Below are 20769 nucleotides of genomic sequence, written 5' to 3' on the forward strand. Positions count from 1 at the left end.
CCGTGGCAAGAGATGCCTTCCAGGAGCACAGGAAGGGGGTCTGCCTCCTCAGCATCCTCCTACTGCAGCCCCTGTTCCGTGACAAGGTGTGACTGCCACTGGCAAGCAGCTGGGGGTCACTCCAGCCGTGAAGCTTCCTTTCCCTCCCTGCCCCCAGGGGAGCTGGTGCACAGGGTGAGAGAAATGAGGAGTTCTTCTCCAAAACCAGGGCAAGATGCATGAGGTATCTCCATGCTCATCTTTGAGGGGTGCTCCAACACAGTCTCCCAGCTCAGGGCTGGGACATGGAGAGTTGGTTCTGCTGGTGCAAAGGCAGGAACCCTCCTGGTCCCGGGGCCAGGGGAGGGCAGCAGCTGCAGCTGCTGGGGTTTGACTCCACTTACTCAGTGTGAGGGTTGGCCTCCAAAGCCTGCACAGATTTTGTTTCTACAATGCAACAGTTTAGTGCTGAGCCTTGCTCATCATTGATTTTTTTTCATACTGTACAATTTCTGTTTTCGCTATTTTGAAAGGTTATGACTTTGCTTAGGACTATCTTGGTTCACTTTCCTGCAGCTTTACTTTATATTGATTACCAAATTTGCAAATTTCTTTGTTACAAATTAGTGTAGGGCATAGCTGTGTAACTCTGGTTTACTTGGGATGGTTTACAAGTTTTTAGCATTCATATGCAACCTGCCTTTGGGATTTTACCTCTAGCACAAGAACACTGGAAAAAAAGAAGCTAGCATTCAATCTCTGCTGTTACCATCAACATAGTACTCAGAATACTTTTTACTTGAAAGTCTCTTTTTATAGTTATGAAAAAACAATTAATATAGTAGAAGAGTTAAGAATCTCACTTTCCATTTCAATCATCCTGAGAATTTTTAGCTAGGACTTCAATCCTTTCCTTATCGAACCAGAGAGACACACTCATCATGAAGATATTTATTGATAATTAAAAATAATAAGATTCCAATCACTCATATAAAAATATTAAATCTTAATAGAGCAGCACAGCTGGTAGAGACATGGAGAGAGATCCTCCTCCTGGGGTGTCACCTTAGTCCAGTAATCATGGATTCGACAGGGCTGGAAGGATTTTTCCCGAGCACTGGCCAAATCCCACACGGAAGCCGTTGCCCTGACAGTACCCTAGGGCCAGAAAACAGCAGACAGTTTGTTCTGTGAAGGCAGCAGGATTCTACCAGGAATCAAAGTGAATAAAGGTATAAAAAGAACAAAACTAAGCGGAAACATTTCAGAAATGTGGGGTAAAAAAACCCAAACAAACCAAACCTGGAAGAGTCTGAGCAGCCCAGGAATATGAAAAAAAAGAGAAAGAAAAAGGAAGAAGAAAAAAGGAAAAGGGGAAAAAAGAAACACAAAATGTTAAACACAGCAATATGCAAGTTCAGTGAATGGATCAAAGAGCAAACAAGATGTGGAATATTTCTGTTTTCAAAACCAACCTGCAGCATCATCACTCTATCTTGCTGCCTGGTCCAGCCTTGCAATTAATCAAATAAATATGGATTCTCTTCCTGCAGCACTAGGACAGCTCTTGGGACATAAGGATGCTTATAACCAGAAAGAAGATCACTAAACCCCCACAAACAGCAGGACCTGCCCTTGCAGAATCTGTTTCACTCATTCAAATAATCTATTTCCATGAGAAACTGAACATCTGACTGAAAATATTCATTTATCCTCCATTATATAAACAGACATTGAAGGTCTTCTGACTGCTGGTGAAGTAACCAGTCTGTGACAACATCTCCAGCTACAGGATGATTCAATCTCTCACAGCTCCTGCATGAGGGGAGAGATGACATTAGGATGGAGATGCCGCAGCGCCTCTCACTGCCATGGGCCAGCTGAGCTGCTCCAGAAACAGCATTCCTTAGCAAAGCTGCAGGTGAAGGAGAGCAGGGGACACAGCCAGGGGCTTCTAGCCCATCTGGGAAGACTATTCTGGGAAGAAACAGCTGAAGAGACCTACTGTAGCTCTCCACTAACACCAGCTGATCAAAGGAAAGACACGAGTGGCATATGCTTTATTTCATGGACTGTTTTCATCATTAGAGATGGATTTTCTGAAAATAATGGAATACATCATCTTCCCTGCATGTGATAAAAAAAACAGCTACCTTTGGGAAGCCAAGAGGAAGCTGAACAGAGCAGACCTTAATCCTAATTCCCACCCTTAGCATGGATGAGTGGAAACCTCCTTCTGGAAGAGGAGGATGGGTGGGCGCAGGCTGCAGGGCAGCCAAAGTTATTGCAGCATGAGGCCAGCCCCTGCCAGCTCTATCCCATGGTGCAGCTCTCACAGCCAGCCTGGAAGGAGGTTTTTCCAAGGACAGCAGTGTCTGTAAATGCTTGTGTAACAGCCTGCCCACAGACACCATCCCACCATCTGCCAGGTAATCCTCATTCGTAAGCAATACTTGAGTAAGACACTCGCTTTAAGGCTCAGGTCCATTTCCATTAGGCTTCACTGCCAGCTTTCCTTTGAGCACTGGCTTATTATTTCAGTCCAGTTTAGTTATCCCTGCTGTCAACTACAATTTAGAGCAGTACCGAGGAGCAGCACATTTAACAAAGCAAGCTGTGTGCTGCCAGCAGCAACGGCCTGAGCTGAGTGCCAAGGAGCTACAGAGAGGTTTGTGCAGCTGGCTGCAGCACACCAGCAGCAAACCCTCCCTCCCAAGGCTCCCTCCCTGAGACACACCTCTTGGGAAAAATATATTTCTCTCATTTTATGTGCTCGGGCTCTGAAATAGCTCCCACATGGGGAGTGAGAACAAAAAGTTGAAACTGGAGAGTAGAAATCATGGGTCAGGCACTTGGCAAGAGCTAACGGCACTGCCTTGGGAGAGGATGCAGTAGCACTGGCTCTGCCTCAAAGGTGCCCTAAGGCACTGGCTCTGCTATCCATTACTAAACAGGAGCAAATCCCAAACTGTCCTAGCAGACAACTCCAGCAGCACCTGGCTCTGCTATCCATCACTAAACAGGAGCAAATCCCAAGCTGTCCCAGCAGCCAGCCCCAGCAGCACCTGGCTCTCATGAATGGTGCAATGCCCTGATCACTACAACCACAAACTGTTCCTGGTGTAAAATATCACAGCAGACAGATGAACATGAGACTGCCCCACTAGGGCAAAAGGGCCTTCATCCAGGTTAACAACAGTGCCATCATGCCATTTTTGAAGTATTTTTATATCTTTATAGGATTTAAAAGCCTACATATTGAAATGATTTAAAGTATTTATTCAAAGGCAGTTTGTTCTAGGCATGAAGAACAATCTGGGTCATGGTCTGGTACCATTTGTCCCTCAGCTGGCCACCCTGTGCCTGCAGCTCCCACACTGCAAGGTGCTCATTGCCATTAAGGATGTCAGCACCTAACTCCAAAGGCACATTCATCATGCCTAACTGTACCCTAATTTAGGGCTTCTGCCATAGGTGCTGGAGAGACGTCTGCACGTCTGGAGGCCAATTTGACACTCTGAATTGCTGGAGGAGTGGACTTCTGCACTGAGCAAACAGGGAGCCTGTGGAGAGCAGAGTTAGGGACTCCTCAGTTTCATCATCCACAGCTCTCTCCGTTACATCTCAATCTCCAGTTGTGTCAGCACCTTTCTCTGCAACACTGGCAGCACCTCACAGAAACACGAGTTTCACAGCTCTTGCGTAGGCAGCCAGACGGGAGACACTGGGGCTCTGGCTGGAGCACTGCTAAAACTGCTTGTAGAGCTATCACAGAGAGAATGGAATACATCATGTCTTCATTTTTTATTTTTATCACAGGGAAGTTCTTGGGTTTTGTTAAAAAGCTTTCTGAAAAGCCCTGGTTTGATTAAGTGGGCACAGATCTGTGAACACACACTAGCATCACACCTTCATGTCCTTCAGGTTGCTGCACAGACATTCGTCACATGATCTCTGCCCTGAATCAGAATTGTGTTTTCTCTCATTGCTTGAGCTGTTTTGTTCTCTGTGCAGACAATCCCTGATCACATCAGCATGATAGAGCTGCTCAGAGCCAGGTGTGGCACTGGCGGGGGCTCATCTGCTGATGCACCACATCCCACAAGATGTTCTCTAAAAATTCAGTAGTGGACATAGCAAAGACATACTCAGGCTTGAATCAAAAGTTTTGCAGGGCTGTTTTGTCAAATACTTGCCACCTCAAAGTCATTAAAAGGATTAAAATATGAGAGGAAAGAAAAAAAAATTGATTTTTTTGCACTAGTCTTCAGATTCAAAAGAAGTAGGAGTGGGATTTGGATCACTAACCACCATGGCAGATTTTAATTCATAAAATCCTTAGTTTCTCCAGATGAAAATTAAAACCACGGCCCAGCAGGGAGAAAGCTCTCAAGCACAGTCTTTTTCAGAGCAGAGCTGGTCAGCTGTTCTAGCAGGCTTCGTGCTGTTTCCCACATACTTGCTTTGTAACACACTTCATTGAATATGCATCCCTCACAAATGACACACTAACTTTTTCCAGCATTTGCCAAGCACTGCTGCATATGCAAACTTGGACTGTGGTGGCATTAACACATCAACAACTTTTAGTCCCAGGATATTTTTGCCCGTAAAGGCAGAGGCCCCACCATCCCCTTAGCCCTCAAGCACAGGCTTAACAAGGTCATTAACAACTTAGCAAAGCAAATAATCTAATCCAGAAATTTTTATCCCCCTGCTTTTGTCTTCTGACAGGTAGGACACACAACTGTGCTTGGGGGCAAGTATGCAGAGAACAGCCCATCTTCCCACCAGGTACTTTCACTACTGGGATCAATCACTGGAAACGTGTCCTTGCTGCAGAGCAAGAGCAATTGTTCAGCCATTACCTGTCAAAATTATTTCATCTCCATCCTGTAGGAATTTACGAGACTGCCCACTGCCAAGAGGGATTTCTTTTGTTCCATTCCAGGACAGCTCCAGCATGGAGCCAAAGCTCTCCGGCTCCTGCAGCAAGAGTTCATAAACAAGTAAACAACTTTTTAGTATCTGACCTGCTGTTAAGCTGCTTGCTGCTGGAAGTAGAGACAGAAGTACACTATCTCTCTAGAGCAGAGTTTTGCTGCTGATTTAATTCATTGGCTTGTTGTCCTGCCCTTGCATTTTAATTGCTTGCTCACTAAGAGCAGTCAGTCTTACAACCATTATCTGGTGTGTTTGGCATGGTGCTAAACCCTGTAAAAGCAGCTTGGGTGTGCTACAGAAAGAATGGAAAAAAGTTGAGGGCATTTCCACAGATCCAGTGCTTTTATGTAGTCACGTTTCAGAGTTTTATTTACATTGTGTTCTTCACAAGAGCAAAGCTGGCAAAGGTTTGTAAATCTTCAATGTCAACCTGCAGTACAATAGTTTGGGGAAAACAAAAAGAGCTTAAAAATGCTCAAAATAGAAGTATATATATCCCAACTTGGAAACATCTTATCCTGAAGCTGTCTTTCAGAACAGGATTTATATCTGATGCTTCAGGAACTGCCAGTACCTCACCCGTCTATTGCAACAGCTACACATGTGGGAGTACAAGCAGAATAAGAGCTGGTGAAGTCAGCTCCAAACATGTACAATTAGAGAAACTAGAAGTTATACCCCCGCACCTTTTACATTCCACTCAGAAATTTAAAAACTGTCTTTCATAGAGTATAAATAGTATAAGAGGCTTGTGAAAAAAAACTGATTTGCATCCGTAGTAAAATAGTTCTTAGGGAAAGAACACAGGAGAGATTAAAAACCAAAAAACATTAACAACGAAACCCCCTCCACTTCTCAGTGTAATTTTGGGGCTACCAAAGCATTAGCCCTAAGTGCCTCAAAAAGAACTGCAGATATTTTCATGGCTGCTCAAATCACACAGGACTTAGACCCAAAGCCCTGCTCATTCTGCTTGGCATTGCTGAGCAGTTCTTTGGCAGTATCGTTATTTAAAGACTCACGGGTCCACTGATGGTGCCAGAGGCCAGGAGATCTCCAGGTCTGAGGTTGCACCCATTGATGGAATGATGAGCCAGCTGCTGTTTCATGGTCCAGTACATGTGCTGGAGGAAGGAGGAAGAAGAGGCTAAAGAAGTGAAGGATAAACCTCTCTGGCATGCCATTGGTCTACACAGAACCTGTTACATTCTCAGGATGCTGCTGGCAAGACTGTCACTACAGCAAAATTTCTTATTTAATCGAGAACCTTCAGCAGCCTAAAAGCAACCTACACAGTTGCTTAGTGCTGCATTCTCAGGAGTTCCTGTGACCTGGCTGGTTGCTTTCTGAATGATGACCAGGAGCTGTTCTGTGCATATAAAACACATACTTTAACATGTAATTTAGTCATATAAAATTACTTGTCTTTCAGCTGGGTGTCATTTCTAATCTTTCCTCTTCCTCTCTAGGGCCAGCACTGCTGACTCAGGATCCATTATTAAGTCCTGCATTTTAATCAATTTGAAGAAAAATCTCCTTGTTACTGATTTGCTGACCACTGATTTACTGATTGAGGTAATTACTATGCAAAGAACAAAATGTGAATTGAAAATTGATTGAGAAATCCTGCAGCTGGTACATATACTTCCTGGCTTCAATCAGCCTGTGGGGACAGAGCCACTGTGCTACCCACAGAGTGGCTGGGGCAGACCTGGAGGGATGTTGCAGAAATGAGTCTGTAGCTAAATTCCCAGCTGCAGCCCCAAATCTGTGTTGCACTTCTGGCCAGGGAGAGGCAATTCCCTCTGCCTGCCAGTCCTCTGCTGTCCCTGCCAAATGAGCACACAACTTACAGTGCTCTGAGCATCCAAAGCTGAGCAGCAGAAAGATCTGCCCCCTTCTTTAGGGCCTCCAGGCGTTTCCATCTTAGTAGGGCTGAACTATCACCACTCTGTCTTCTTCTCCCTCTGTCCCCTGCACACACACACACCCACCCCAGGTCTGATCTTGAGCTAATGCAAAAGCCAGGGTTTAAAACTGCCTAAGGCTGGAGCTGGTGACATCAGCAAGATTTCAAACATAAAAGATACGGGAATCTTACCTTGAAATTGGATCTGCATATAGTAGCTGGCGTGCTCATTCCTTCTCCTGCAGAAAGTAAAAAATAAGAAACAGGGAAACAGTTTGTTTCTGTTAAATGAGTGATGTTGGAGTCTTTTGATTTTACAGAAGGATGGAGACTTCCTTTATCATTGCAATCCCTAGCAGGAGACAAGTACTGACATCCTCTACTCTGATATAAAGGCCAGCATTTCATAGAAAACAGATGTGTGGATGGCACTGGGGTAGTGTCAAGGTGCCCATTTCCTAAAGGAGCAACACTTGGATCTACCAGTCAGCAGGACGATGAGCTGGGGTCTGAGCTGGGTTACCATCTGAATATCACATATATCTGCTCTTCCCATGCCCTGCTTATGCCTGCCCATGCAGGCAGACTCCCCAGGGACCCTCCTTGTTGTAAGATGATCATCTGAGAGATATTCCTTCCTTGACATGCTCCTCATATGGGAAACATGAAGAGTTTTGCCTCTTTCTTTAACAGAGATCATATGGACAAAAATGGAAAAGGAGAGCCACAGAGCCTAGAGCAAGATGTCTGAAATATGTGGTGGTTCCGCATCCCTTAATTGACAATTTCAGCTTTATAACCCACTCAAAATCACTGCACCTTTAATAGCAACGAAGAGCTTGATGTCGAAAGTGTAGGGTTCTTTATCTTGAAGGTAGGGAAGTGGCTTGGGCTCCTAAAAGCATATAAAAAGCACCACAGTCTAAACAAACAGAGAGGAAAAATTCCAGGAGCCATCCCAGTGACTTTTTGTTTAACCAGGCTATGCCACACAACCCATTTACTCCAATCTTGCTATTATTTAGATTATTGCTTTGCTTGCTCTCATGCACACACTTTTAAAGGTCTTTCTGAACAGATGTGATATCCCTTTGTTAGGTTATTTTTCCTGCACGTGGGCTCCAAAAGCCCCCTCCATCGCTATGCTGTGGATGTTAAGCCAAACCAGCTACAGTGCTAGCAACACCTTTGCTCTGTGCTTGCACAAAGAAGCTGGTGAATTGTCTTCAAGACTCTTTATTATCTTTTTGCATTTTCACTAAACCTCTACATAACACAGACAACTGGAAATGCTTGAACACAGTGTTTTGGCTTGAGACCACTGTCTCCACCACTTGCTGGATGCTAAGTGCTACCAAATTCTACCGAGAAGCTCTCTGATCAGTTTATTTTCCAGTCATTTTGAAGGAGATGGTGTTCCTGCCCTGCTCAAGCAGACACGGTTACAGCTCAGGTCACCATGTGCCAGCACCAGTGACATCAGTGAGAATTTGAACTCAGAGAGCCCAAGTTGTCTTCACAGGTTTGGAAGCAGGACCACACTTGTAAATTCCATGAAGGAAGTGTTTGGCACTGGTATAGCTCAATGATTTCTGGGGTGGGCCCTGCCAGTTCTACCAAGATTTTTCTAGCACTGCTTTCCCTCTTTTTCAACCTCTTCTCTTGCTAACCTGGACAGGGTTTGGCAACACGAATGGCATGAGAGCTTCCATGGTAACAACCCAAGGAGAGATGGTTGTGCCAAAGCTCTTGCTCAGGAATGGACCCAGAGGAACGTATTCCCATTTCTGGATGTCACGGGCTAGGAGGAGAAAATTCAAAGTGATGTTAAAAATGTTCCAGGAGTTGCACAGCCATCATGCCTGTGAAAGAGTAACATGGATTGGAAATGTTATCACCACCCTTTTCTAGACATTGTTTCCAAATCCTGATTTAAATCCATCCCTTTCAGACCCCCAAACCAATTTTCTTAGACCAACTAGATTAGGAAAAAAAGTCAGCAATAATTAAAACAAGTCAGGCCATCCCCATATAACTAGTGTTTTTATCCCCAGTTCAGTTAATGCTTTTACAACCAGCTAGTGGTCTGTGCCAGTCATAGGGCTGATTTCAACTAGTTAACTATGCTTTTTTTTTTCTGCTTAAATCTATGCAGAAAGTGAGAGGTTTGTGATTGCCCAATCTCTTTCCTCCTTCTGACAGAGGAATCAATCCTCTGTTGAAACCACCATCATTAGGGCTGCTCCATCCCTGCCTGGAAGGGACTGGACTGACCTCAGCTCTTTCAGAAGTAAATAAATCTTCATTAAGCAGCAATTTCTGCCTCTACTGATTGATCAAAGGCAGATTGAGATACAGCCTGAGAAATGCAGACAGCAGTTCATTTTCATCCCTTTCAAACGGATCCAGTGGTTTCAGTGATCACTATTCTACTATTGAAATGCATGATTTGTCCCTCTCTAAGGTTTCCAGGGACACTGGAACCCGCTCTCCAGGCAGGTTCCCGCAGCACCGATTACCGCTCCAGTCATTCATAAGGACCATCCCAAAAATGTGCTCCTGGGCTCTGCTGACAGGAATTGGCTCCCCATACTTGTTTCCAGGACCTACAAAGAATGCCTGAAATAGAAAAGCAAAATATTGGTTAAGGAATTATTATCTTTTTTTTTGCTAAAATTCTTTCCTGCATAGAGGTTTATGGGCATGAGCAACAGGAGCTGGGCAGGATGGGATTCTGCATCATTTCCCATACACAGTTAGACAAAACCCATGGCCTACTCCCACTTTCTTCCTCCCCATGAAGCTGGCAGGCTTGAAATACTTAAGAGCTCTGTGTTGCTAAGAGACAATCATTAAACAAGTGCATGACAGTGTCAAAACACAGGAACAAAAATGGTCACTCCTCATCACAATCCAGATGCAGAACAGGTTTGCCTATCACTGAAGTGACTCTGTTTGCTTCAGGCAGTGAACAGGGAAGAGTTTAAAGTCATCCCAGGGGATGCTGAGCCCGTGGTGACAGAGGGGAAGAAGAGAGAGGTGGAGAAATGAGCCCACTAATTAAAATGGGTCATGAACTGGGTGCCTGCACTTGCTTCCTTAGGAAATATACAGCCTGAGCACATAGCAGAGAAATCTACAGGGAATCTCAGTTGTGTCTTCAAAAGCCTTCATCAGTCTAAATCCACTGTTGCAGCAGTGTTTTACTGCTGGCAGTAAAACTCAGGCTGCAAAGCAGAGGTATGGCAGCACTTCATGTACTCTATTTTATGGGACTGCTTCCTACTTTATAACATTGATCTGCAAAGCATACAGCATTAAAGACTTTTCATTCGTTTTTAGCACTATTTCCCTTAATATTGGACTTCTTCCACTTTTTTTTTTTTTTTAAAAAAGGGGAAAATATGGGGAATAAATAATATTAAAATGCTACAAATCACATACATCATAATGAACACTATAAAACTCTCCCTTCTGGATGGCACTAATCCATGGGAACATGCATCTTCCGAGGATGTTTTGATACAACATCCACAGCACAGGTTTCCATCCAGAAGGATGAGGAATTGGAATTGCACCCCAAGAACTCATGGCTTCCTCCTCTCTAGACTCAAGACACTGACAGTTTGTGCTTCCAGAATCCCCAACATCCATTAAAAGATCCTGGCTGCAGTGCAGAGGTAGCTGCTACCCAGACAATAGGCTGTGGTGTCTGATAAAAAAGATGTCTGAGTGACTCCAGACTGAGCTGCATGGGTGCTCAGATAACACACCTTGCAACTTGTCAGCAGGGAAGGTTTCCTCCACAGAAAACTTTGTTGCCTGCTTCAGAGACTGCTCAGAGGGAAACACAGGAACAGACTTTATGAGACATCCCTTTTAGAAGTTACTCATACCTTTTATTCGCCAGTTCTATTTTAATGTCTTTCAAGTGGTGGGGGAAAAAAGCCCCATCTTACCATTTCTAACTCGATATCCAGACGCTTACAAGCACCAAACACTGGAGGTTTATCTGTGGGAAGAAGGAGGAGTATTTTATAACAGGGAGGCAGTTAGGGCAACAAAAGTAACAGCAGAAAAAACAGAACAGCTGATGCTGTCTGGCCTGCAAACAGAAGTTTGGACTTAACTCAGGGCTTTCTCTTGCTCTCACCCTAAAATGGGCTTTAGACAAGGCTTCCCAGGTCCTTCCTTTTGCAGGAAAAATAAAAAGAAGCCACATTAAAAGCCTACAATAGACTCACCATTATCAGGTTTCATTTGCCCCACAGGTCTCCTTATGGGCGTTCCAGACACCACAACGGACGATGCCCGGCCGTGATATCCAACAGGTAAGTGCAGCCTTGTGAAAGAGCATCACATGGTTAGCTGTGTAGCCATCACCATCCAGAGCAGACTTTTGTGGTGGTGGAAGCACCAGAGGGGTGTGAGGTATGAGGAGAAAGCTCTGCATAGATTGGCATGGACATTTGCACCTTAATGATGTGAGAGAGCTGTAATCCAAAGCCATGTAGCTCTCTTACTGCACTCCTGTGCCACTGCTCCACTTAATTCCTTGGAGCCTAAGCCCTGCATTCTTTTCACTCAGCAAAAAACAACTCTTAAGTAAATCTGTCTTTGAACCAGAGGGCTGCATTGTAATTGGTGCGGCTGCTGCAAAAAAAATGCAGGGCAGGCTCAGCAACGACTGGGGAAATGTGGTTTTCAGTTCTGTTATCGAACTCCTGACAGTACAGATTCTCATCTGCCATGATCTGAAATCAATATTTTCCTGAAAGACTACTCAGATCTTTAAAAATTACATATATGTACAGCTAAGCATGCACAATAATGCTGTGCCAGGGGAAAACCTCAACCACCCACCAGTTAGGCATCAAAGCGTTCTCCTTCCCCCTGAACATGATCCCAACGTTTGTGGCGTGTTGGCGTGAGGAATAGAAGTCAGTGTAATCTCCTGTGTGGGAAAAAAAACAACACAAAATAGGGATAAATGGTGTGAAAGTGCCTCATGTGCTGATGCTAGAGCACGTAGTATACTGCTGGCAATGGAAAGAGCAAAAGAGGAGGCAGCAAGAGCACTAAGCAGAGGTGTGTAGTAACATTTAACTTTATTAGCGCGGGGATGTAATGAATAGTGGAAGGATGGTGATCAGCCTATAAACCACGCATACAAAACTGGCCTTTTTGTTATTATTTTTTAAGCCTCCGGTAGAAAAGAGGGGAAGAAGAGCCCAAGGACAGAAAGCAGCAGTCAGGCTTCCCGGGGCAAGCCAGGTCCCACTGCTCGTTCTGCCTTGCCGGTGGTACCAGGCTGATGCTCAGGACATCTGCTGCCCTCTGCTGCCATCCATGGAAACAGCTCCCTCCGCCCAGGTGAATGGGAGATCAGAGGGGTTTGGGGAAAAAACCTCCACTTCGGAGGGGGCATTTACAAGACCTTAAGTTGTTTTGCAAGCTCAATAACTTATCCTTCAGCCTCAGCAGAGGATACAGCCAGTGCTTACTCTAGGGATGGGCATAAATCATGCACAGGACAGAGCTGAAGGTAAGTGTAGTGGAAACCTAAATCACTTGTAGCTGTGAGACACAACCAACATACCCACAGCACTCACGAGTGCTATGAGCCATCAGTTTTTTGACATATTGAACCTGAAAGTATTTGCAGGGAGGTGTCACATTTATGGGAACTCATGACAGTCCCTCAGGGCTGAGCTAAATTTTGTCCTGAACCAGGGCTATGTCCCATGGGAGCCCAAAGCCCAGAGGAAGCAGGACTTGGCCAGGAAATAGACATGTTCACATCCCTGCTCCAGTGAAGGTCACACCTGTTGAGTGATTTTGGTCAATGTCTGTATATCTATATGGATACACTAACTCCAAAGCAGTCCATGGACTCATGGGAGAGGAGGTAAGGTTTGGGGTGCAGAGTAATAGCCTGGCAGCAGAGACTCATGCTTATTTGCAAAGCTATGCTGGAGTATCTGCATTGGAAAACTTTGAAATATCTGATTAATTTTCTAATGGCAAATGGGGGAAATGTTGGAAATTGAACAAGTTTTACTTCCCCGGCTCTAGTCACAAAGGTCTTTGGTGATGCCAATCTGATGACAGGAGTTTCAATACACCAGACAAACCTGATTTATTTGAAAATTGCATCCAGGAATTTTCTGGCTGCAATTGAGCTTCCCCAGGCTTTTATTTATGTGCCACAGACAGCACCTACTGTTCATTACATACAATTATCTACTTCTGGCTCCTGCAAAACCCACTCCCTGTTGCAGCTAAGATCTATTTGTCTGGGAAAGCTGGAAATACAGCAATTTGTCTGGGTGGGAGCACAGGGCAGAGACTCACCAATGTGGGCTGGCAAGTGCATCGTCGCAGAAGCCTGAGGTACAAATGCTCTGAAATGAAAAATGACAACTTCATCTCTCAGAAACCTTGCAACTCTCACCCTTAAGTAGTTCATAAGCATGTAAGGGGATGACTGTCTCCTGGATCTTTCCTGAATTTATTTTACAAAGCCTTGCAGCAAAAAACCTTGCAGGAAAACTAAGGGAACTGTGCAGGCTGCTGTTACTTAGCCCAAGAGCGGGAAAGAGGGCATGTTGGGCATGAGCTGCCTGGTTTCCCAAGGGCCACAGAGAGAGGCCTGATGCCCATGGACACAGCTGGGCACGTCACTCTTGCCTCTGCTAAATGGAAAGGATTATTTTATGGGATGTAGTTCTTGAGGTGTCTGAGCCAAACTGCTGCATCTGCTCAGGGAAGATCCCAGTGTCATGTGGTGGTTCAACCTCTCCCCTGCACCGTTGTGCCTAAATCAGCCTGGTAAGACAGGAAGGAACAGCTCCTGCTTGCTGCCAGGGCAGGTCATTGTAGCATTTAAAGCATCACTCTGAATAAACAAGGCTTGTGATTCATGGATACAATTATTAATGTCTATCACTTAATTATTAATGCCTCCCACTCCCACGCCAGTGTCCTGCCCCATATCTGAAGCCGATTTATCACAACAGGGTTGGTTTTAGCTGTGTGAGCAGAGGCATGCAGGGGACAGGGGGATGTACCTGTGTGTCCCTGTGCCAGGGCTGGCAGCCCCAGCAGCTGCTCACTGTGACACCTGGAAAGCTGTGACCAGCTTCATCCTGCACAGCCCAGCACTCCATGTCCAGCTTGCTTTGCATCCAGGGACAGTGTCTGTCCTGCTGTGGCCTTGCAGTGCTGTGGGGCCATCCCAGGCATGTGGTGGACATGTGGCAGAGCAGGGTCCCAGCCTGGCTGCAGGTCCCACTGAAACAGCCCCTCTGAGCAACCTGATCTAGTGGAAGGTGTCCCTGCCAATACAGGGGGCTAGGATCTACATGATCTTTAAGGTCCCTTCCAACCCACACCATTCTGTGATTCTGTGATTAATCAGAGACACAATTAAGAGAAGAAACTCCAGTTAATGCCTGTGTGGATGAAAGGTGGCCACATCCAGACCTCTTGCTCCCTCACCTCCTCCGCAGCTCCACGTTGTCCCTCAGGGTGGGCTCCCCAGCTGACAGCAGCTTCTGGAGAAAAGCTCTTGCCTCCATCCACGCCGCCCGGCCCAGCCCCATGAAGGCGTTTAGGGTAGGCTGGCACATGACAGACAGGCAGAAAAAGAGACCACGTTTTGCTTCCCCTTCACATCCATGGAATACGTCCTGCACTTTCATTCCAGGTTTAAATGCCCACAGACAGGAGTTGTGATAGCTACCCAGATGGCCTGTTCTCTCTGTTCTTACTTGCCTGCACTCCTACCCTCCCACCACAAGACTTCTGAAGCAGGACCTGCTGCACGTTTGCCAGTCCTAACACACTACTCCAGGCCTTAGAGGCTTTCCTATCTCATCTACCTGTAACCAGATGTCATTTGCATTTGCCCTCAACATAGCCCCCATCATCAAAATCCCATCCGATTCCTTGCCTTGAAGGCACAAGCAGGAATGAAGTAATGTTTAGGCTTTGTGTTAGACCCCGTATTGCCAAAGTCTGATGAAACTTCCAGCAAAAATGTCCTTTGGACCCCCAATGCCACTGCTCTCCTTGCTATTGCAGGTGTGATGAATTTTGCCCATAAGCAGAGCCTGCCTCATGACATGTATCCAGTTCACGTTCATTATCTCACCCCAAAATTCTAAAAATTCTTATGGATATTGCTAAAATGTGTATGGAAATTAGAACAACAGACTCAATGATAAATACCTGGTCAAAGACATGCTGATGTTTGGCAAGAGCTGGTCCATTGAACAGATGTTTAATGACACTGAGATCCAAAATCTGGTCTCCAATTGCTACCCCGAGCCTGTGCCGAGGCTGCAAAGCAGCAAGAGGAGGGGGAGAAGAGAAGAAGAGTTCATGCTTATCCCAAAAAATCCTCCAAAGAGGGCATGGGGAGGACAGTGACCACAGTGAGTTTAATCGACCAGGGATAAGGAACTGATACCACAGCAATTTGCCATTAAGAGCTAGTCAATGAGGCTGGGTGCTGAAAAATGTTAAGACCTAGAGGAAAAGCATCACTGCAGACTCCCCACAGACTCCGAGAGGTGGGAGAGAGCCTACCCCTCATCCCTGTCATTTGGAGGAAGGATAGGACAACAAGTAGTGGGGTTTTTTCTCCTGCTCCCTTCCCCCTAGAAGTATTTGCCCACTTCCCATTCAGGACAATTTAAGAATAAGCTCATGTATCTGCAATACCCTGTGAAGTAGGAGAACGCCGTTCCTCCTTTTACAGGCAGAGAACTGAAGCATAAACGTGCTACAGGCAGGATTGATTTCAACCTGCCTAACCATGTCACTGGAGGGAGAAACAGGCACTTCCGCACCACAGTTCCTCCCCAGGAGATGAGGGGTGCTCTGGACTCCACTGACAATACCAGGAACACAACCAGGAACATGTTATTTCTGTATCAGGTTGAATGAGGCTGCCCTATGGAACCCACCCTCACACCAGGCAAGGAGCCCACGACCTCCACACAAACCCCAGCCTGGATCCTTGCTACAGGCCCAGCTACCCGCAGGCATGGGAAACCGTGGCTGTATTTGCTGAACAGATGGATCCTGAGGCACAAAGACCCTGTTCATCCACCACAGCTCTCGCAGGGCCGGCACCAAGCGCGTGCGGAGCCGGCGGGGACGGTGCGGGAACAGCACGGACAGTCCCACTGCAGCTCTGCCACAGCTGTACGGGGGGTTAGAAAAATGCTGTTCCTTTCAAAGACAAACTTCAATTCTTCGTGTCTTTAGGCAAATAAAAACAAACTAGTTACAGTCCTTATGAAAACCAGCTGACCAAAGGGAATAAGCATCTATGAAAATCCACAGTATTAAAACTATTTTTCAACCTTTAATTTCCAAACAAGATTCCAAATGTGGTAAGTATTTATTCAGCAAACATTCCTGCAGAAAAAACTAAAGGTCACATCAGGTTAATTTGTAACTGAGATAGTCAGGAATGACACCAACTGCTTGAGCTTGAAATCATTAAAACATTGGGCTACTTTTAGAACATTATTTTCCTACATAGTTTCCATGAATCCTTGCCTGTCTTTTCATAGGGTTTGAGAGATGTTTTCTTCAGAGAACAGTTACTAGAGAAGGTGGAAAAATAATCCAGACTCGCTAGATAACACACACATCCAGGAAGAGATTAAATGAACCATTTCAGTTTTATCTTTGGAAAACACCAGATCAGAAAACACAATCTTCTGGTTTCAATTTTTTTTTTTTTTTTTTTTTTTTCCCAACCTGCATGGATAAGCCAAGACAGCAGAAACCAGGAGATAATCATGAAGTCTCTGTGAGCAATGATAAAAAAAAATCCTCAACTTTTCCCTTTTAAGATGCAGCTCTTGGCTCCTTTCTCTTTCTCCAGGAGGCCACACCTATGGGGCTCCATCTCACCAGGCACCCAGAGGTGCGAGGCTCAGCCTAGCTGGGCTTACTTCTCATTAAATAGGAATTGGGAGCTACCCCTTTGGAAGAAGGGCCAAACAGTGAGGTTTTTTTCCTGTGATCATAAATTAAAAGGTGCAAATCTGGCTCAACCTGTAGCATTTGGGCACAGCTTTAAATGCAACACACGTTTACATATCTAATGCATGCTGAATAAAACACAATGGGCCAGCTGCAGATAGAACTGCAAGACACATTGTGGGTCCTGGTTTAACACTTTCCAGCCAGCCCTGCCATCTCACCAAGAGTGGGCACCTGGCAGCGCAGATGACACTCCCTTGCAAATACAGCCTTTTCCCTTACATCAGTTCACTACAGGATTAACTGTAGATGACTTCATGTGGCTTCTTAATGGTGACAGTGTGATTGCACTCAGTCACAAATGGGGGACTGAGCTAAAGAAATATCAGTGCAAACTGTGCTATGTCTGTTTAGAGAGGGGAAGGATCAAACACAGATCGAATGACTTCACAAAAACAGCCAAAACCACACAAAAATGACTCTGTACTGGCCGAAGTAGTTCTTGTAAGCATGAACAGTTTTAATTTCTTTTGTGCAATTTTAAGAAAGCTGTCATCACAATAACCACAGTTAGAAAAAAAGATAACGTGGCAGATACAGCTCTGGTGTCAAACCAGGAGGCCTGGGTAAGTGTCTCAGGCTGGGAAGTTTTCCTATATCCCAGGTTGCTGGATATTTCTGCTCTTATTCATAGCCTCTGAGCAACTACAACGCCCCAAGGACAAAGTTTGTTGTTACTCACCTCCTCCTTAGTGGAGAACACCCCATAGGGGAGATTTTGGAGAGGAAAATCCGAGTCCTTGTCTACCTGGATGAATGACATGCTGAATGCTGAGCAGTGCCTGCTTGAGATCCTTCGCCTCCCAGGCTGCTACACACCCTCCTGGGAGGAAGATCCTCTCCAGATGTTGTAACCCAGAGCACAGAAGCAACAAATCCCACCCTCTGTCCTCAGCCCCAAACCAATCACTGCTTCTTCTGCATCCCACCCCTCTGCCAGCAGTTAATTAGTGCCAGAGGTTTGCGTGACTCAGCAGCTCTTAACTGTTCCCAGCAAGGTAGGGACTGGGGGAGAAACAGGCTCTTCCTGCCCAATAAACATGAAACTGGGCCCTTCTTTTAACAGATACATCACTGTGGTGGATCTGAGAAGACAGTTTGAAGATCAGAGGTAACTCGGCTCCTGCGCTTTGCAGGGGTCACTTACCTGCCAGAGCAATGGTGACATGATCATGCCCACACTGAGAAGATCTTCCACCAGGAGCTCAACAACCCTTGGGAAGCTGCACAGCTCACACCTGAACCTGCACTTGGGTGTGCTTTTCAGTTTTGTAATGTGCATGACTGAGTCCTTCAATTTTCTCTGTAGTCCCAGCAGCTTAAAACAGAGGAACCAACCACAAAAGGAACCAACCACAAAAGGCAGGGAGACTGTTTTTTCTGCTCCCAGCCCCAGCTTTCCCTTACCTGTAGGAGAAAATTGACCCATATTCAGGAAAAGTAGAAAGCAATGAGGGAATATCCTTGAAATTAGAACAGCAAAGTCCATCCCTTTTAAATAAAAGGTATTAGATGATGTGACAGCAAAGCACAGCTTTCCTGCTAAGCTTTTTCCTTTTGGCAGAGAAGACTCACTGGAAGAAATTTAGCAAGCTGGAGAGCCAGATATTCAGTGTTAGATGACACACCACTGCTGACAACAGCCCATCTGTGACAGCTCTTCACTAGCAGAGACCCCAGCTCACACGGTGCTATTTGAAAGGGGTTATTTAAATAATGCAACACCCAGCACAAATTTCTGTAGAATTCCTGTACCTAAGGTACAACTCCATTATACTGATTGTTGGAAGTATTTTTATTGGAGTTCAGTGGTTTGACACCAGGGTTATAGGATTTGGGAAAACATCCTGGTTTGCGTCATGACTGTGAAGAACTTGCTTATTAAAAAAAATCCTGAAAACATGTTTCAAATACACACTGCGCATCTTGAGACAAACAGATTTATTCCAGTGTTTTGTACTGCTGTGAATGTGCTGGTATTAAAATGTTCATCTGCTCATCTCAAACAGATAACACAAAACAAATCTTCACTGGTTATCCAGATCCACCACCATGATAACACAGAGCAAAGGCCAAAGCAAACAAAGATGATACACAATTCTTAAGTGTCAGGGAAAGATGGACTTCCAGTCTAAATGCAAGCTTATAGATCAGGACCATATACTCTTTCAATACTCTGATAAATATGCACAAGCCAAAGGAAGTTTATTAGCTCTCTGAGAGCGGCACATGTGGATGCAGAACTGCCCAATGCTGACCTGCCTGGATATCAGGACTGCAGAGCATTGGGAGGCAGTTTCCTCTTGCCAGAGTCACGTTTCCTACCATATAATCGAGGGCCAGAAAAGTTGGTAAAGGGAGTATGTGAATTCCAAAGGCAGTTGCTGTTCTTGCACCTCTTCTTTCAGTCTCTCAGACACCAGAAGATACAAACCAGATTGGTTCCCCCGCCATTGTGAAATCTACAATTTCTGCTTGGCCCAGAAGCATCACTGTCAGATGAAAGGCAGATTGGAGGGGAGGGCATACGGGGGAGAGAAACAACCACTTTTAGGAAAAGGAAGACCAAATACAAGGAAGAGGGAAGAGTCAAACAGGGAAGGATGAAAGTGAAGTAGCAAAGAGGAAAGCAAACGGAGAACTACCCACAAGAGAGAAGACACTGCTTCTCTTTCATGCTCTGTGCTGCACAAGAGGAAGTTTAGCAAATGCTCTGAGGAAATACAGTATCTTTGACTCATAAAAAGGCAGACCATTACCAAAACTTGCTGGAAAGTGTTATTTATTCCCTTTTTTTACTATAAGAGCTCTGTGCTTCACAGATTGTGGTTAAGCCATTTTTGCAAGCACAAGATACTTCATTTATTATTGGGTCTTGCAGATTACTTTCATAGCTTTCTGAAAGCTCCTTCTGCTGTGGTACTGCTTACATGCTAAATGTAGTTAGTGCTTTATCTTCTAATTGCCAGCCAGAGCTTTTAAAGAGCATTCAGAATTTTAAAGGATGTAGCCAGCTTTGATTAAAAATGTAACGTCTTAAATAAAGCCTCAAAATCTCATTTCTTTCACAAATGCTTGAAAGCAGCAGCAAGTCACCAAGTGAAACTTCAACTGCAGATCAGCACCATCTGGAGAAGAATTAGTTCTACTTCAGGGTTCTGTTAAGTCTGGTGATAAGCAGCACTAGCTAAAGTTACCATGGTACTACATAAACCATTCAGCCCTTAAGTTACATGAGGGTGGCTGATTCCTTGAGGCAGAGATTCTGATCTAACAAGACAGGTAATCTTAACTAAAAGTTTCTGAGCACTCTTACAAGACAATGAAAGCATAATTCCTCCTACCCCAACTGGGGATCACCAACAAGCTGACAGATCCACTAAGGAGCATGTGGAGGGCAGGTGCAGCAGTGCTCAACATTGAATTTTATGGATTTCAAACCACAGCAGTAAAGACATCTCCCTGGAGAAACTGTCTCAAGAACCGTCCTCCCACCTAACTTCAAAGAAGTCTGTGCAGTGCTGTCAGACCACAATCCTCCCAGCTGTACTTCTCAGCAGCAGAATCACACACATGGATCCACAGCTGTTCTGGCTGTAGTCTGCCCCAAATGACCCCAACTCCTGCACAGGAAGCACAGATAACTGCCTGTGCAGATCAACACACAAGGTAGAAGACTTCTGGAAACTGTAATCTGACAGTTACAGGTGAAAAGGTAAAAAACCAGCCCAAAACAACAATCAGAAGTTACCTGGCATTGGGTTATAGACAATCTCTGTGGATAAATACACTGTAACTAAAGGAATCACCAACAGAAGTTCTTCATTAAAATAAAGCAAGAGAAATCCAAATTACAGATGCCAGAGACAGGG

General features: G+C 45.1%; 1 protein-coding gene across 1 annotated transcript; it reads right to left on the bottom strand.

The window, feature by feature from the left end:
- Window positions 1-915: 915 nt before the first annotated feature.
- Window positions 916-17756, bottom strand: FAH (fumarylacetoacetate hydrolase). The gene is made up of 14 exons (XM_051628071.1): window positions 17580-17756; window positions 15065-15175; window positions 14333-14454; window positions 13187-13236; window positions 11696-11786; window positions 11077-11174; window positions 10792-10844; window positions 9352-9451; window positions 8503-8633; window positions 7652-7727; window positions 7025-7071; window positions 5946-6047; window positions 4848-4965; window positions 916-1137 (listed from the first exon to the last, which is right to left on the bottom strand). The coding sequence occupies exons 1-14, from the start codon at window positions 17658-17660 to the stop codon at window positions 1058-1060; spliced, it is 1260 nt and encodes a 419-aa protein (XP_051484031.1). The 5' UTR covers window positions 17661-17756; the 3' UTR covers window positions 916-1057.
- Window positions 17757-20769: the final 3013 nt, after the last annotated feature.

Source organism: Apus apus, chromosome 10, assembly GCF_020740795.1.
Source record: "Apus apus isolate bApuApu2 chromosome 10, bApuApu2.pri.cur, whole genome shotgun sequence".
NCBI classification, from domain to species: domain Eukaryota; kingdom Metazoa; phylum Chordata; class Aves; order Apodiformes; family Apodidae; genus Apus; species Apus apus.

Excerpts from the sequence above, each read along its gene's own strand:
- FAH (XM_051628071.1), bottom strand. The coding sequence starts at position 17,660 with ATGTCATTCATCCAGGTAGACAAGGACTCGGATTTTCCTCTCCAAAAT. Across the intron at positions 11,175-11,695 it reads AACGCTTTGATGCCTAACTG|GCTGCACTTACCTGTTGGAT; the intron begins GTGGGTGGTTGA and ends CTCTTTCACAAG. Across the intron at positions 6,048-7,024 it reads TATGCAGATCCAATTTCAAG|CACATGTACTGGACCATGAA; the intron begins GTAAGATTCCCG and ends TCCTTCCTCCAG.